Source organism: Leptopilina boulardi, unplaced genomic scaffold, assembly GCF_019393585.1.
Source record: "Leptopilina boulardi isolate dan_hultmark-lab unplaced genomic scaffold, ZJU_Lbou_2.1 LbouV2_151, whole genome shotgun sequence".
Taxonomy (NCBI): Eukaryota; Metazoa; Arthropoda; class Insecta; order Hymenoptera; family Figitidae; genus Leptopilina; species Leptopilina boulardi.
This window is the reverse complement of record NW_026137698.1, coordinates 1,075,709-1,092,675: the sequence shown is the minus strand read 5'-3', so window position 1 is coordinate 1,092,675 and position 16,967 is coordinate 1,075,709. Positions and strand designations below refer to the sequence as shown.

Below are 16,967 nucleotides of genomic sequence, written 5' to 3'. Positions count from 1 at the left end.
AAAACAGAAAAACAATCGACTATCGCGACGACAACAATGCGTTTTTCCGGCACGTTTGGAAAAATGAATAATTTTGAAGGTTAATTTTATTTTATCCTTAAAAAAAAGTATGAAAAATATTCAGTTTGTGTGGGAAAAAAGTGTCGCTTGAGGAAAAGTGTCAATTCAACAATTATTTAATAATACATTGATAAGTTTTTCATTTACATAAAAAGAAAAGAACTTTTTAACGGTTTTGTGATAATCTTCAAACATTTTTTTTTGCGCGACTCAACAAATTTTTCTAAAAATAGTTTTTAAAACTTTTTCTCAATTTTTTTCCCCTATTAATAAGTTAGTTTTTTTTCAATCTAATGTGTATTTAGTAAAATAGTGCGACGAAATAAAACGTTAATTTTTTCGTTAGCATCGAAGTGGAAAAGTTTTTTTTTTTTTCGTTATTTGTTTTCAAATTACAAACAAATAAAAATGAATCATCAGTGTCAATGTGGTGATATGCACAATGAAGGAGAATTAGGTGTTCAATACAATCTTTATCAAAAGATTGATTTATCAAATGTCGAATGTTTAAATGAAGCAGAAGAAGGAACTGGAGTAAAAGTTTTTAAATCGTGGGAAGAACGTTTAACTCAATCGGATGTGAGTATTTATTAATTAATAATAATTAATTATTATTAAAAATAAAAATGTTAAAAAAAAGGAAAAAATGAATTGTTTTTTTTTATTTCAGTATGTGGAGAGTGATGTCGATGATGAACTTCTTTTCAATATTCCGTAAGTGTGTAAAATTCTTTTAAATTTAGAAAAGTAAAAATAATTTTCAACTAAAAAATAATTTTCAGATTTACTGGAAATGTGAAATTGAAAGGATTAATTCTAATTGGAGGTCCTGATGACACATATCCATCTTCAGTTAAATTGTAAGTTAAAGAATTTTTTTTTTAAATAAAAAAAAATTAATTTATAGGCAATTTCAAATTTTTCAATTAAAAATAAATTTCAGATTTAAAAATCGTCCTGGCATGACTTTTGATGAAATTGGGACTGAAGTAGATCAAGAGATTGAATTAGTTAGAGACCAAAATGGAGTTCATGAATATCCAATCAAGTATGTATTTTTACTTTTCGTTTAATTTTTATTTTCTTCTCAGAGCTTTTAATTAAAAAACACTTCATTTTTATAAAAAGTATTAACAGATTTTTGAATTATTCATAAAATGACAAAAAAATCTGACGAATTTATATGAAAATTATTCTATAGAAGAAAAATTCAGAGACTCATTAAAAAAAAAAAAATGTTTCTTTAAAGAAAACAAATACAGGAAAACAATTTAAACGAGAGGAAATTATATTTAAAAACAAAAATTGTATAATTAACCCCAAAAAAAGAAAGAAGACTTCCTTTCAAGTTTTCCTGCAACAAATTTTTCCTTAAATTTTCTATACAAATTTATCTAAATCATTTTTATAAAACAAAGAAAATAGAAAATTCTTGACAAGAAAAAGATAAAAGGAAAATTATAATTATTAAATGAGAAATGTTTTAAAACAGAGTTGTGAAATTCTCATCAGTGAATCATCTAACTCTACATTTTACTGGTACTGCTGGCGCTGATAAAACTCGCATCCATTATATTGGATTAAAGGGCGAATGGACCGCAGCACCACGTCAGGGTGTTGTCATTGCCACTTATGAATTACGACCCCAGGCTAGTGATCATCCACAGGATTACGAAGATTTTACAAGAGAAATTCAATAAAAAAAAAAAATAATTTTTTTATATTATAAATACATAAAAAAAGTGATATTTTTCCATTTAACAAAAATTAAGTATTCAAATCATAAAATGAATTTGTATTTCCAATTATTGAATGTTATGAAAATAATTTTTTTTTTTTTGTAATTTCATGATTTATTCTAAATAAATCCAAATTTATATTAAATCAATATTAAAATATTAACGCCCCCCATAAACAATTAAAATTATTTGACTTTTAATTTATTTATAAAAAGCATTTATTGTTTTTAAATTGTGTATATGCATAAATAGAAATAATTTCACAATCAGAAACAGAAAGAGATAAATCTTGTTTCTGCGTTTTCTTATCACAATAGAGCTCATGATATAGAAACTTATCTTCCTACTTTGTAACAGAAAACTCTTTCAATATTAACAGTGAATATTTACTTGAGCATTTAGTAAAAACTAAAAAAGAAATTGCAATTTACTCAATCAAATTTTTCCCATTTGAAAATTATTTTTATAGTACAATATCCATAAAAGGATTTAGAGATTATATGAAAAAAAAATTAATAAACGTTTCTAAACTATTTGGATATCAAAAAAAAAATTTTTTGTCGTTTTCTATATTATTTATAAAATTGAAATTTTTTTTTATAGGAAATTTTTGTCCCATCTTTCCATAGAGAAATTCTAGTGCTGTTCATTCGTCTTTACGCGGGCGAACGTTCTCGCGCTTTTATTTTCAGAAGACCAAATTCTACTTGAGGAAAAGCTACCGCATCAGAGAGAGAAAAAGGGGCGGTCGACTGTCGTCATTCCGCATGCAACTGCATCGCGTGAGTTTCACTTAAAATTCACGGTTTATAAAAGGCCGCATAAAGTTACTCTTCATGTGATAAAGTTCAGCATTTGCGCCTAAGCGGTCTTGGCGAATAGACGGTATTTTTTTTTTTTTTCTATCACGATAACAAAATAAAAAAAAAATATATATATATATTCGAAGAAAAAAATTCTCTTCTAAATATAACGTTTTTTCTATAAATAATAATGCAAATAATAAAAAAAAAATATATATTTTTACAGAAAATTTCAAGTGACAATTTTGCGGATAAAGAAGAGAGTGTAAAAAAATTTTTCCCGGTGTGTAACGAAGAAAATAAAGAAGATAACGAAGGAAACAAAGGAAGATTCAAGGTAAATAAAAATATTTTCAAAAAAGAAAATAGCGACAAAGAATAAAAAGATAAGACAATGATTTTTTTAAATAAACTTTTTAAAGTTTTGTCTGTTATGGTTAAGTCACGTGATTTATAACCACAGAATAAATTCTACATTTTATATATAAAAAAAAGGCATAAAAAGATAATAGTGAAAAAGTGAAGGCGAGTAACCAGTTTTACTGATAATATATTATTGCCATGGCATTTTAATTATCAATATTAGAAATAAACTATCACTGATATTTAAATAGTTTTAAAGAAGTTAAATATACGTCAGGAAGAATGTTATTAAAAAAAAAATTTAACATTCTAACAATTGTCAAATTAAATATTTTAATCATTTTCCTCTTTCACGTGTAAAGAAAAACGTATGTTTATTTTAATCCACGTGCATAATTCTTTTCTTTATTTTAATTTTTTTCTATAATTTAAAATTTTTATTAATTAAATATAATTATTCCGATTAATTATAATCAATATTTTTCAATTAGTTTTTGAAATTCAAATATTTAAGATAAATCAAAAAAAAAATAATAATCTTTGTATATATATATATATAAAGAAACACGTGTTTATGTAAAATGTTTCAATATTTGATAAAATGAACAATTGCTAATTGTAGATAGATGAAAACAGTGTTTCTTTTTTTTTTTTTTTTTGTAAGATAAATCGCGTAGACTTTATACTAATGTTTCATATAATGCCTTACTGACACAGATTTTCCATCGAATTAAACTTTGTTTTATCATTTCAAGAACTTGATCTTTACTCTGACGAGAATTTACACGAATTGGAAAAATATCATTGATAAGATAATAATACAGAATTTATCAATTTTCTATATCAAAATATGATTGTGAGGTTAGACAAGAATTTGCAGTTAATTGTTAATTTTACTATATATAGTACATTTCTATAAGGTTAATGACATTTAATATTTTATTTACTCATAAATATGAACTTTAATTTTTAATATACAAAAAATATGTTTAATATTTAATTTCTAGTAAACTATTTTTTAATTAAATTAAAAGTTAAATATTTTTTTTAAAGGGGCGCATAAATTTCCAATAAAAATAATTCATTAGAATTTTTATTTAATTTTAATTTCTTTAATTACCCAAATTTATATGATTCGAATGACAGAAATTCCAATTCACCGAATTTTCATTTGTCCGAATAATTTAAAATTGAAATTCTAGTTTTTAAATTTTATTATTTTCTATGATAATTATTAAGACAAACGAAAAAATTATTATAAAAAAAAAAATGTCAATTTTTATTACACGTTTATTCTCGAGTGTAAATAATTAAAAATTTATGAATGGTCTATTCTGAATGTGTACAATGTAGGTACAGGTAAAAGGAACTTTAACAAATAGAGTATGAATAGAGAGATGTTTGTGAAACATGATATCACTTTAAAGAGACAGAAGAATAGTTATAGAGGAGAGACATAAAAAGAGGGATGAAGCAGAGCTTTTAACCCTTTTCTTGAGAAGAGCAAAGGTGAAAAGAAGAACAATAAGAGACACTTTTTCTCAGTTATGAATTTATACCCAAAAAAAAAAAATATAATAAAAATTCATTTCTTTATTTCATTAACAATATTATAACGATTAGAATTTATTTTCTCTTTTTATTAGTCATGTCTCAAAGAAAATAAATAAAATTTTCAAAAGGTTAATATAAATCAAAATTGTTAATTATTATAATTTAAAAATTATTATTTATTTATGAAATGAAACTCTAATTTTATAAAACTTGTTTTATTCAATAAATACCTTAATTTTAATCAGATAGTCGAATTAATCGCGACGTAATACCTTTTTATATATATATATGTTTTGATATTTATGTTTCTTTTTTTATTGCGCGACAACTTTCTTAACTATAAAAATATTTCCTAATTATGATTTATTCATTTTCATTATAAAAGACTGTCCAAAGTTAATTAAATAAAAATGAAAAATGTCAAAACCAACTGGTTTAATTAACTTGTTTGGATGCTATATTTTTTTCCCCTGTAATATAATCATTGTTTAATTTATTATTTCATCTCACAATAATTTGTGAATCAAACATTCAATCAAATTCAATTGGCCATAAGAAAAGAAAAAACAAATTAGACTTTAATATAAAAATATTGAATTGCGTACGAACAAAAAAAAAAAAAAAATTTTCATCATTCTGTTTTCTTACCATTAACCATCTCAAGAATCAATTTGAAAAAAAGAACAACAAAATATTTGATGAAAAAAATTTTTTTAAACTCATTTTTCAATTTTTGTATATATATGCTCTTTTTTTAATAATTAATTTAATAAATAATTTTTATTATTAATTTATTGCTGTAAATAATTTTGTATAAAATTTATATTCCGTTCATGACGAATAGTCTAGATATTTTCAGTACACAACATGAATAGACAAAATATAAAGAAAAAGAGGATTCCAGATTTTCTGGACGCACGCAGCTGCGGGAGCAAATATTTTCCAAATATTAAAATAATCACCAATTTATTTATTATCATTAATTATTATTATTAATTTAAAAATATAATTATAATTATGATAATAAATAATTGTTGATTATTAAAAAAATAATTATATGAATTAATATTATAATTAAGAGTAAATAAATTATTATAATAAAATTCCTGAAAGAATTTTATTGTTTGAAAAATATACAAAGATTATTTCATTGATTATCAAAAAAAAATTGATTCATAAAATGACACATTTCGTATATGCAATAAATTTTTTTTTTTTTTTTTTTTAATAAATAATCTCAGTGATCTTTTGATAACCCGGTATCAAAATTAGGAAACTATCTCTTAAAATTAATTGCAATAATACTTTTTATACCATAAAAAAGAATGTTTCGATACAAATTGCATTATTGCATTTTCTTTTTTTTTTTTTAAATCTGAAGGTCAAGGTTCAACGAGCGATCAGAGTCATTGTTAATGGAATAATAAAAATATTTTGTGTACATGAAAAAGTTTTTTTTAGAGGCGCCATGAAAGCTACACGAGTGCATAAAATTACATTTAGTGCAACACTGTATAAATATATATATATATGTGTGTAGAATTTTGTTTGGCGACGAGCCTCCATTCTAACTCTTTCTCTTTGTTTTCAAATGACGTTCTAAATAGCTTCATTGCATCCCAAGAGATAGGGGATATTATAAGAACATTAAACTTTCTTTATTCCAAAAAAAAATCCTCTTTATACTTATAATTAGAATTCTAAAAATAAAATAAAATTTTCTTAAATTTCAATGTTCTATGATATATATGGAAAATTAACCCTGGAATCAAGAGATTTCCGGTATTTCCAAGATTGATTGTAATTATAGATAAATGATCATTTTTTTTTTTTTTTTTACTTTAAACACAATAATAGACTGTATAATATACGTATTCCTAAAATAAACGATTTATTGAAGAAGTGATAACGTAAGATAATGTGGGATTTTGAAATTTTCTTTATAATCTTATCAATCATGTGGATAATAATTAAAATATGTTTTTACAGGTACCTAATATAAAAATTGATTTTTATTTTTTAATTCAATAAATATTAATTCGCAATTAAATCAATTTGTTAAAAAGAAATTGTTTATTATTTTTTCATATATTAATTAAAAATTGAATTATAAGAATTTCTCATTTTTTTTTACCAACAATAGAAAATTGAAAAAAAATTTATTTTTTAAAATAATTATTGTTTCAATTTTTTTTTTTTTGTCAGCTAAAATATGGAAAATTCCTCAGAAAAACCAGATTATATTTGACCTTTTCTTTTATATGCAATTTTTTTTTTCTAATCTTTTAATCTTTTTACAGGTATTCTAATAACTGTTGCTGAGAGAAAGAAAAAGAAAGAGAGGGGCATTGCAATTTGCTGCAAATATTGTCAGTGATCTATGGATGTATATAGACATTAGAAAAGAAAAATAATAATAATAATGAAGAAAGATAGCAATGTTTGCGATTAGCCTACTGACAAATGCGCCACCATCTGTATACAAGTTCTTTGCACAATCATTGAAAGAACACGTGCTGTACAAGATCGGCTATTCGGTGAAGGACCTTGTTACTATCATACAGTCACTTTATTTCTACCATCAGAATCAGACGTAGAGTTAGGCATTTATCGATGCCTTTCCCGCTTCAATCAACATTTTCCACAAAAAACATGAAGTTTTACAACAAGAATTATTCTTCATAATTCATTCTACAGCGACAACTATAAGACTTTTTTTTAGAAAAAAAAAAAATTTATTAATGTAAGTTTCAGTGAAAGAATTTTTTTTCTATTCAATATTTTTATGAAGCTGAAATTTGTAAAAAAAAAAACATAATTATAATATTAATTTTTTTCTCTTTAAAAAAAAAGAAAAGAAAAAGTAAATAAAATTGACAACTATTAATTAGTTTATTTTAATTAATCAGAAAAAAGCTATTTTATTGAAACTATTTTTAGTTTGAAATAAACTGGTAATATTTATATTTATGACATTAATTAACATAACTGACAATTTAATTCGTAATTGATTATTTTTTTTCTTATAACAAATTTCAGCTTCATTTATCAATTTTAGTTTTTTTCTTTTTTCAGCAGTTTTTTATAAAACTAGGTTGCGGTAACAATTGTTAAATTTTTGTATTTTGTTATCGCATAAAAAAAAGACCTACATATAAATAACGAGACTAATTTGTAGTAAAAAACAAAATTAAAAAAAAAAAGATCTTTACTTATTTAAAAAAAATAAATTCGAATAGAAAAAAAATAAACAGAGGGGAATTGAAATTCTTTTTCGGTTGACTAATTGGGAAAAAAGAGAGAAAAAAAAAATAATTAGTAATTACATTCCACACGCCTATCTCTTGTATTCTTTGTCTTTTTCATGTTTATTTTTTTTTCTCCCGCGACAGTTATTTATTAACGGCCATGGCTCATTCAATTCCGGGAGACAAGATAAAAAAAAGAGAAAATGGAAATATTGACAAAATTGACGAGGATACGGAAGATGATAATTTTATGCAAGAAATCACCGAAGATGATTCTCAACCCCCACCTCCAGACGGGGGGTGGGGGTGGTTCGTAGTTTTTGGATCATTCATGATACACATAGTCAGTGAGTATATTTAAAATTTTGAAAATATTTTTCCTTTTTTCTCAATTTTATAAATATTTATATTTTTTCAATTAATCAGAAAATATCGGATTTTATTTTCCTGAGTTTACAAACCCTTTTATGTAAATGAATCATACGAATGAATCAAGTTATACAAATATGTATTTGTATTATACATGCCGCGTGTTTTAATAGAAAAATTTATTTTCCAATATAATATAAAACTGTTTTTTTTTTTTTTTTTGAAAAGTAACTTTATACGCGGAATTTATCTGTTTCAATTTTTTTTTTCTTTTTTTGCTTTCATCATATAATTATAATCAAGTTGCACTGAATAAAGGTACTCGGAATAATTAGGAGTCCTGCAATGCGAAACAATCTACTTAAAATGCACATATGTTTGAACATCGAAGACACGTGTGTGCAATTCTATAGATATATTTCAAAATTCTTTTTAATTATAGATCAAAAGAAATAATTTTCAAATACACTAAAAATAATATTCGATTCAATTGTAATAATTATATATTGAATAATTCATGAATTAAAAAGGAATGTTTTTTTAAAAAATATTTTTTTCATTACAAAAAAAATTTGACCAATACTTTGGAAACAAATTTATTTTCTTCATTTGAAAAATTTGACGAATGAAAAAATTTCTTTAATTTGTGAAAGACAGAGAAATAATTAAAAATTTCCTGCAATTTAAGTAATAAAAAAAAAATAGCTAAACGAATAGAAGTTTTAATATTGTGTGAATTTATCCCAGAAAATGGCTAAAGAACACTTTAAAGTCACGCAAGTGACAATATACGCGATTATCTTTAAAGATATTATATTTTTCGAATTCAACAAACGTCAGCATTGAAATAGAGAATGTCTTTATAAAAAATTATCTTTTTTATACAAACAATGCTGATTATGTTGTTTCTAATCGTCGCACATTTTTTTCAATTCTTGTTTATTATAAAATTATTTCTATTATTTATACTAATTTCAAAAAAAAAAATATATATTTTGGTAAATTACCAAAAAATTCCAATTATCAAATGAAGGTTATTTATAATTGCCCCCCCTCCCCTTGAAAAAATTGCAAAATTTGCAATAAAATTGAATATATTAATTCTGCTTGCATGAAGCTTTTCGAATATAAATTGGGAATAAATTATATATTCCACCTAGTTTGAAAGGAGAACATTTTAAACGTGATATATGTGGCTTTGTCACGAACCTGATAGTTTGTATAATAATTATATAGGATCGAGAAAATCTTCCAAAAAAAAATTGAAAATTTTTATTTTCAACTTAAGAGGTAAATATAATTTTCTAAAGAGAAAAACATCCTAGAACGAGAATGTTTTTCAACGAAAAAGGAAAAAAAAAAAAAAATTACCTTAGATCGTTATTGTATACGTGAGGAAACAATGTTAAACGTGCACTAAAGTGAATGAAAAGAATTCGACACGAAACTCTATTATTGATCGGAGTCAAGGATAAAGTTTAAGAAAAAATTAATTATTGTAGATCAAATTTATAAAACTACGAAATTAATTAATTTTTCATTATTAAAACCTGAATAGTTTTTAATTTTTCTTTTTTTCTATTATAATTTATCTATTTTCAATTTTTTTTCTATTCTCAATAATTCTATTGTTTTCTCTTGGAGAAAATATTTTTAATATTTTTAATTTTACAATTTCAAAAATTTTTTTTTCAGCCGACGGTGTGACGTATTCATTTGGTGTATTATTCGAAAAACTTATAGAACATTTTAATGAAGGAACAGGACCAACTGCTTGGATAGTTTCTATTTTAGTTGGAGTTACATTATGTTCCGGTGCGTATATAATTATTGTTCTCCTCCCTCCCAAAAAAAAAAATGATTATATAATTAAAAAAATAAATTTTTAAATAAAAATATATTTTAATTTAAAAAAGAAATGATTTTAAAAAAATTGTTTTTTAAATTTATTATTTTTGTTGAAAATTATTATATTTAATAATTCCTTGCATTTTTTAAATTATAATGTTAATATTTTCTTTTAGCGATTGCATGTGTGTTAAGAATCTAAGAATTTTTTAGGTCCAATTGCAAGCGTTTTTGTTGATAAATATGGCTGTCGACCAGTAACGATCGCAGGTTCTATATTGGCTAGCTTATGTTTCTTAGTGAGCATGTGGGCTCAAAATATTATAACATTATGTTTATCAATAGGCCTTGGCACTGGTAAGAAATTTTTATGTCAATTATTAAATAATTAACTCATCTAAACACTGAAAAAAGTTTCTGATAACAAATATAATTTTTTTTTACTCAATTCTTTATTGTGAAATGTTTTTTTTTTTTAAATCATCGCGCAATAATTAATATTCATTTAAATCGTAATTAAAAATATTACTTTTTAAATTAGAAATAAATATTTTATTTCGAAATTAATTCGTTTATCAAAACGAATCTGAAAATTTAAACGATCAAATTATAAAAATAAGAAATTTAAAAAATCGGACTTATAAAATTTATAAATATAAATTTTTCCACTTTAAATAATTATAAAATTGATTTATTAATTTTATTTTTCTCAAAAATAAATATCAATATAAAATGTATTTTTTTTCTGAATTTATTATAATTTAAATATGAAAGGTTTACCCTTATGTTTATAAATTATTTATGAATTTTGTGGATAGTTTATATGCTTCATAAAACTTTATTCATCAGTGATGTATATTTTTCCTCACATCTGGCATAAAGTTTTAATGTTAGAATAAAATATCAATATTTATGTTTAAGGAACAAGAAACTTTTTTCAGACTGTAATAATAAAATAAAAAACGCAATTTAATTCAAAAAAAAAAAAATTAAATTTAAATTACCGTAAATAAATAATTCTTCGATGAAAAAAAATAAATTTTTTTTTTATTTAAAAAGCGAGCTGCGAAGGATTTATTTTGAGGTAAGCCATAAAAAATCTTCCTCAAAGTTTTGAAATTGAAATTTTTCAAAATTTTCTAGAAAACAAAATTGCTTTCTCAAAATTTCCCTTTTTTTTATTATTTAATATGAACGATTTCGACTTTATAGTTTTGCATCTCGCTTTGCTTTTTAATTTGTTTTTTTTTTTTTTAATTTTAAGATGATTATCCCATAAAAATCAGTAATTAGAATTTTCATTTTAAATTCGAATTAATAATTTTTATGGAAAATTCATGCGCTTCTTTAAGAATAATTTTTATGAGAATAAAAATTAAATGATTCAATTTTGTTTTAGGCTTTGGTTTTGGTTTAATTTACCTGCCAGCGATAGTAAGTGTCACGTGTTATTTTGAAAAATATCGATCACTTGCAACGGGAATTGCAGTGTGCGGCTCAGGTTTGGGAACATTAGTTTTTACACCATTGTTACAATATTTCGTAACTGAATATGGTTGGCGAGGAACAATGTTGATTATCTCGAGTATTGTTTTGAATTGTATAATATTTGGAATTTTATTCAGGCCATTAAAGCCTGTAAAGAAGAAAGAATCTATAGCCATGACAGTAAATATTTTCTTCTTTTTTAGAAAAAAAAAAAAATTGTCCAATTTTATAAAAAAAATTCTATTTTATTGTTTACAGGAAGTGCCAAAAGAAATTGAAAAAGAAATGAAATTAATTCCAGCAACAAATGGATTTCATCGACCACACAGTGTCAGTAATGTAAATTCAAAATATTTTGGTGACAATAATTATACTGCACATAATATTAGAATAGCTCTAAGTCAACCAATTTTAATAACAACAAAAAATCGTGAACACACAACAAAATCATTTGGTAGTGGATTTATGAATCGTCGTGATATTTTTTATCAAGGAAGTGTGGATAATTTACGCAAACGACCGTTAGTAATTAAAATAAATTTTAAATTATTATTTTATATTTGATTAATTAAGAAAAAATTTTTCTTCCAATTCAACAGAGAATCACTATTGAATAGTGTAGAAAATCTCAAATTTCATGAATCAATAAAAAGTTTACCAAATGGAACGAAACACAAGTCTGAAGAGATTTTAGCAAAGAAGAAAAAAACGAATATATTTTTGAAAATGTTGGATTTCTCATTATTAAAAGAGTCATTATATATTGTTTTTACATTATCGAATTTTTTTACTAGCATCGGATTTTATATACCATTTTATTTCGTATCGGTGAGAAAATTGTTTCTTTTTTTTTTTTTAATTAAGTGAATAAATAATTTAAAAAATAATTATAAATCAAATTTGAAAAAAAAATTTACAATTGTTTTTTTTTTTATCAGATTCTAGCTCAGGAAAAGAAGATAGATAAAGAAGATGGACAGTATTTGATTGAACTTATTGGAATAGCAAATTCTTGCGGTCGTATTATTCTTGGATATTTATCGGATAAACCCTGGATTAATAGGCTACTTGTCTACAATTTTTGTTTAACAGCTTGTGGCATTGGTAATAAAAGTTTGAAATATAATTTTTCTAATTTATGTTATTTTCATTAAAAAGAAAAAAGAAAATTACTTCCCGATTTTATTAATAGTTAAAGATTTCTTTTAGCAACAGTATTTGCAACATTCTGTGATGGTTTTGTAAAACTTGCAATTTATGCAATAGTATTTGGTATCACAGCTGGCGCTTATGTGGGACTTACATCTGTGATTTTAGTTGATCTTTTTGGTCTCGATCGTTTAACAAATGCATTTGGTTTACTTTTGCTTTTCCAAGGAATCGCATCATTTTTGGGACCACCTCTTGGAGGTATGTTGTAAATAAAATAAAAAATATTTAATAGTAATATAAATAAAAATAAATTAATTTTTCTAGGTTGGTTAAAAGACTTGACTGGATCAACATATCCAGCATTTTATCTAGCAGGAATAATGATAGCACTAAGTGGCCTTATGTTATTTGCTATTCCTCCTTTGCAAAGGAGGTTGCAATCACGAGAAGTACAGACTAAAGAAACACATTATAATTTAATTTAATTTAATTCAATTTTAATAAACGTATTTTATTAAAATTCTCAGATTTTCAATTTTTTTTGTACGGAAAAATTAATATTTAAATTTTTTCACATACTCATTTAATTTTTGGAGGATTTATTTTTAATTTCAATTTCCTAAAGGACGATTTTAATAATTATATTATATTTTATATTTATTATTAAATTATGAAATATATTATATAAAATATTATGTAATATATATTATAAATAATAATAAATAAGAAAATATTTGATCTTATTAAATACGATTTCTTCTTCACTGTCTAATTTTTCCAACTACAGTTTACTCAAAATATAAAAATAATAATTAATAATTTATTAAATAAATTATTTATTATTTAAATACTGAAAAATAGAGAAAAATAATCGATTATAAAAAATTCGATATTCTAATTAATTTTAATTATAAATAACGGAGTGGTTATTTAAATATTTAAAAAAAATTCATTATTTAAAATTTTAATTAAAATTATTTACAAATTTAAATTAAAAAAGACACTTTTTTCAACTATTAGATAATTTTGTTAAAAGTTTTTTTTTTTTTGGAATGAGATCGTAGTTTGATTTAATATTTCAATATCGTGTCTCAGAATATAGACTCACAAATTTTGTGATAAAAATTCCTTCCCAAATTTTAATTATTAATTCCACGGATTTCACCAATTGCTTGAGAAAGCAATGGTATTAGATTTTCCATTAGTACCGAATGTTTTTCACCATGAGTGATTAATAAAATAGAACGAGATATTTTTAAAGTCTCGTAAGCTTTTTTAATTTTTCCTAAATGCATTTGAATTTTTCCTAGTAAAAGATACAAAAGACCTGTCAAAGGATGTATTTTCTCGTAATAATGTCTGAAATCAAAATTTTATTAAATCACTATCTAAAAAAAAATGTTTTTATCAATTAATAAAAATTGTATTTGAAGAAATTACTTACAAATATCCGGGAATCAATTGCAGAGCATAATTCTCAGCGTCTTCCCAATATGTCAATGTAACCGTGGCATCAAATGCTGATTCCAATACTCGTACGTGTTGCAAATTAAGAGGATGAAAAACTCCTTTTTGTTTCTTTAAACACATTTTACTGATATCGATATCTATTTTTTAGCTAAGAATATAAAAGTCTCAATAACTTTAATAATTTTAAAAAAATAATAAAGATTTTCTTGTAAATTTTCGATAAAAGGATACAAGCCATACTCCTCATATTTTGCAAATGATTTTCCGTAAAATCCCTTGCCTCCTCAAATTTTTCAACTAATTCTTTAGATAATTCTCTTCCACAATGTGAGCAATTATTCTCATTAATGTCACAATATTTTGAACACGATATTTCTGGACAAATTGCTGATTCCGTCAGTGGTTCAGGTTCTTTGCATTTTTCACATTCACATAAAAAATAATATGTACTCATCAATTCCGCCTGTCTTGTGTCTCTCGAATTCATTAAATCGATGTACGAAATTTTTATCTGTAAAAAAAACATTTTTTTTTTTGTTTAGTAATTTCAAAAATAATTAATTTAAACAAAACAATTCTTTCGAAAATATATTACCTGCGACCATTCGAAACGAGGAACATCGACAATTGTTCGGATTATAATTTTTGTCCCTTCAAAAACTGCAACAGCATTTGGTTTACAGCTATGATCGAGAATTGAAGGTGACAAATAAATGCCAACTCCAATACTATTCATATCATTGTCCAATATATTAAACGAATTAACGCAAATTTTCCCATAAATTCCCATTAATTCCGCTGGATTAGGAAGTTCGGATTTTCCCATAAATTCAAATAAAACACCACAAAGTGAAGTGAAATGTTCCATTCGCCTTTTATCCTCTTTTACGTCCGAATAATCTGTGAAATTAATTTTTTTCAATTAATATTAAAACTATCAATTGCAGGGGACGCATTAAAATCGTCCATAAAAAACTTACGGGACATTAAATCTTTAAATTTTCTAAAACTGTGATCGGAATAATATCCTTTCTCCTCTCCTCCACCGCTGTTCAGTTTGACAATTATTCTCGCCATTAGACGAGCAGCATCCGGAATAACACGAGGAGCAATTCTTTTTAAATTTATACATTCTTGTTTATGAATATTCCAAGCATCCCTTTGACAATCACGATTGCAGTAATTCACATAATGACAACCAGAACATTTTAACAGTTTCCCACTGTAATTATTAAAAAAAAAAAAAGATAAATTATTAGTAACAAAATTTTTTTTTTTTCGAAAAACATGGAAACAAGGAAAATAATTTTAATTTACAATAATTTTTGTTAATAATATAAATTTATTTTCTATAGTAGAACAGCAAAATAAAAAAACAATGGAAAATTGTGAAATTATACAAAAAATTATTAAATGATTTTTGTTGACACAAGTGTTAAGGTAAAAACAAAAACAAAATTTAAACACACTTTTAAAACAAAAAATAGAAAAAAATACATGAAAAATAATATAAATAAAAAAATGTAACAACAAAAATAAAACAATGACAAATTTAAAACACTGGAAAAAATGATTAAATTAATAGTTAGTAAATGTAGAAAATTTAAAATTAACTAACAGAGAGAATTTAAAAAATGGAGCGTAAACAAAAAAAAAAAACAATAAAACATTGTATATACCTTTTGAGACAATTGTCACATCTATTTTTAATCTGCTTTGAACTCAAGACATAAGAAAAAGGTTTGGCTATTAAAATAGTTGTTCCTTTTTCAACAAATTGTCTATTTTCGTTCATTTTTTGCACGGTACACAACAAAAAATTTAACGAAATTAAAACAAATCAATGACAGTTGCAAATTGTAAACATTTGAACAATTTCACTTTAATATTGCGATTTACTTGGTATTAAAAGAATCTTTTTCAACAATATGGAGACGTAGCACAACATTCCTAATTAAACCATAAATTGTTTTTTTTTAATAATAAAATAAACAAAAAAAAAACAAAATAATCGGAGTGCATAAACGTCACCCGGCACTTTAAAGTACATAACCTTTAAATAACTTATTTTTACACGGAAGTTGATTGGTTGATATTTGGACAAATTTCAAAAATCAACTAATCAAATTCTGTAAAAAACAATCAAAATACAGACTGTGGTTGTACCTTTACAATTTACTTGTATTAAATATACATATATACCTATTATACATAATTAAAATCTAAAATAAATCGAAATGAATTTCAAGGGTAATTTCGACATAAATTCAAATCGGTGATTAATGATTGCGTATTGTATTGTTTAATACTCTAATAATAAACATTCAATTCAATGTTTTTCAACAAGTGGTAAAAAAATTGAAATTCAAAAATATATTTGACACATTTTTAAAAAGTTTTTAAAATACATATTCTTGAGAACAAATAGAAAAGTTGTTTAAGTCAAATACTATTTAAAAACTAGTATAAATATTTACATAACTGAAAAAAAAACTATTTATTATTATTAATTTTTGAGAGAGAAATTGAATACTCACGTATTGAAACAAAAATCACATCGCTCAGAATGTAAAATAGATTTCAAAACATAGGCAAAGGGTTGCGCTTTTAAAACAGTTGTTCCCTTACTCACGCTGTGCCAATATCCATTTTTTATTATCATGATTTAATGTTATTCAAAAAAAAAATTTTCCAATATTTCAAAAAGGCACTTTTCCCAATGTAACAATCCTTATATTATAACTTGTCTCTGACAGAATAATTCTATTTTCAGATAGCAAATTAATTTCGGACGTTAGCATCAGATTATTATTAGAAAGTTTAGAAGTGGGGTCACATTTTGAAACAAGATGATATTTCATTTTGAAAAAAAA

General features: G+C 23.8%; 3 protein-coding genes across 5 annotated transcripts; 2 read left to right on the top strand and 1 right to left on the bottom strand.

Moving 5' to 3' along the window:
* The first annotated feature begins 32 nt into the window (after positions 1-32).
* Positions 33-1,944, top strand: LOC127276767 (PITH domain-containing protein GA19395). The gene is made up of 5 exons (XM_051297414.1): positions 33-639; positions 731-774; positions 843-920; positions 1,004-1,108; positions 1,553-1,944. The coding sequence occupies exons 1-5, from the start codon at positions 469-471 to the stop codon at positions 1,758-1,760; spliced, it is 606 nt and encodes a 201-aa protein (XP_051153371.1). The 5' UTR covers positions 33-468; the 3' UTR covers positions 1,761-1,944.
* A 436-nt stretch (positions 1,945-2,380) lies between these two features.
* Positions 2,381-13,144, top strand: LOC127276764 (monocarboxylate transporter 4). Of its 2 annotated transcripts, none has more exons than XM_051297412.1 (12): positions 2,381-2,581; positions 2,829-2,939; positions 6,820-7,262; positions 7,912-8,114; positions 9,832-9,951; positions 10,198-10,341; positions 11,384-11,652; positions 11,731-11,993; positions 12,072-12,300; positions 12,411-12,576; positions 12,682-12,882; positions 12,949-13,144. In XM_051297412.1, exons 4-12 carry the CDS (start codon positions 7,928-7,930, stop codon positions 13,107-13,109), a joined length of 1,740 nt encoding a protein of 579 aa, XP_051153369.1. In that variant the 5' UTR covers positions 2,381-2,581; positions 2,829-2,939; positions 6,820-7,262; positions 7,912-7,927; the 3' UTR covers positions 13,110-13,144. The 2 variants fall into 2 exon arrangements, with proteins under 2 accessions (XP_051153369.1, XP_051153368.1); XM_051297411.1 differs by having other exon boundaries at positions 2,525-2,684.
* Positions 13,145-13,572: 428 nt separating this feature from the next.
* Positions 13,573-16,954, bottom strand: LOC127276742 (histone-lysine N-methyltransferase SMYD3). 2 transcript variants are annotated; one of them, XM_051297378.1, is made up of 6 exons: positions 16,632-16,954; positions 15,075-15,316; positions 14,690-14,994; positions 14,326-14,605; positions 14,069-14,231; positions 13,573-13,983 (listed from the first exon to the last, which is right to left on the bottom strand). In XM_051297378.1, exons 1-6 carry the CDS (start codon positions 16,754-16,756, stop codon positions 13,764-13,766), a joined length of 1,335 nt encoding a protein of 444 aa, XP_051153335.1. In that variant the 5' UTR covers positions 16,757-16,954; the 3' UTR covers positions 13,573-13,763. The 2 variants fall into 2 exon arrangements, with proteins under 2 accessions (XP_051153335.1, XP_051153336.1); XM_051297379.1 differs by lacking the exon at positions 16,632-16,954 and adding an exon at positions 15,774-16,207.
* Between the last annotated feature and the right edge of the window lie 13 nt (positions 16,955-16,967).

Excerpts from the sequence above, each read along its gene's own strand:
- LOC127276767 (XM_051297414.1), top strand. The coding sequence starts at position 469 with ATGAATCATCAGTGTCAATGTGGTGATATGCACAATGAAGGAGAATTA. Across the intron at positions 640-730 it reads AACGTTTAACTCAATCGGAT|TATGTGGAGAGTGATGTCGA; the intron begins GTGAGTATTTAT and ends TTTTTATTTCAG. Across the intron at positions 775-842 it reads GAACTTCTTTTCAATATTCC|ATTTACTGGAAATGTGAAAT; the intron begins GTAAGTGTGTAA and ends AATAATTTTCAG.
- LOC127276742 (XM_051297378.1), bottom strand. The coding sequence starts at position 16,756 with ATGATAATAAAAAATGGATATTGGCACAGCGTGAGTAAGGGAACAACT. Across the intron at positions 14,232-14,325 it reads AAATATGAGGAGTATGGCTT|ATATCGATATCAGTAAAATG; the intron begins GTATCCTTTTAT and ends GCTAAAAAATAG. Across the intron at positions 13,984-14,068 it reads CAATTGATTCCCGGATATTT|ACATTATTACGAGAAAATAC; the intron begins GTAAGTAATTTC and ends TTTTGATTTCAG.
- LOC127276764 (XM_051297412.1), top strand. The coding sequence starts at position 7,928 with ATGGCTCATTCAATTCCGGGAGACAAGATAAAAAAAAGAGAAAATGGA. Across the intron at positions 8,115-9,831 it reads ATTCATGATACACATAGTCA|CCGACGGTGTGACGTATTCA; the intron begins GTGAGTATATTT and ends TTTTTTTTTCAG. Across the intron at positions 11,653-11,730 it reads AAGAATCTATAGCCATGACA|GAAGTGCCAAAAGAAATTGA; the intron begins GTAAATATTTTC and ends TATTGTTTACAG.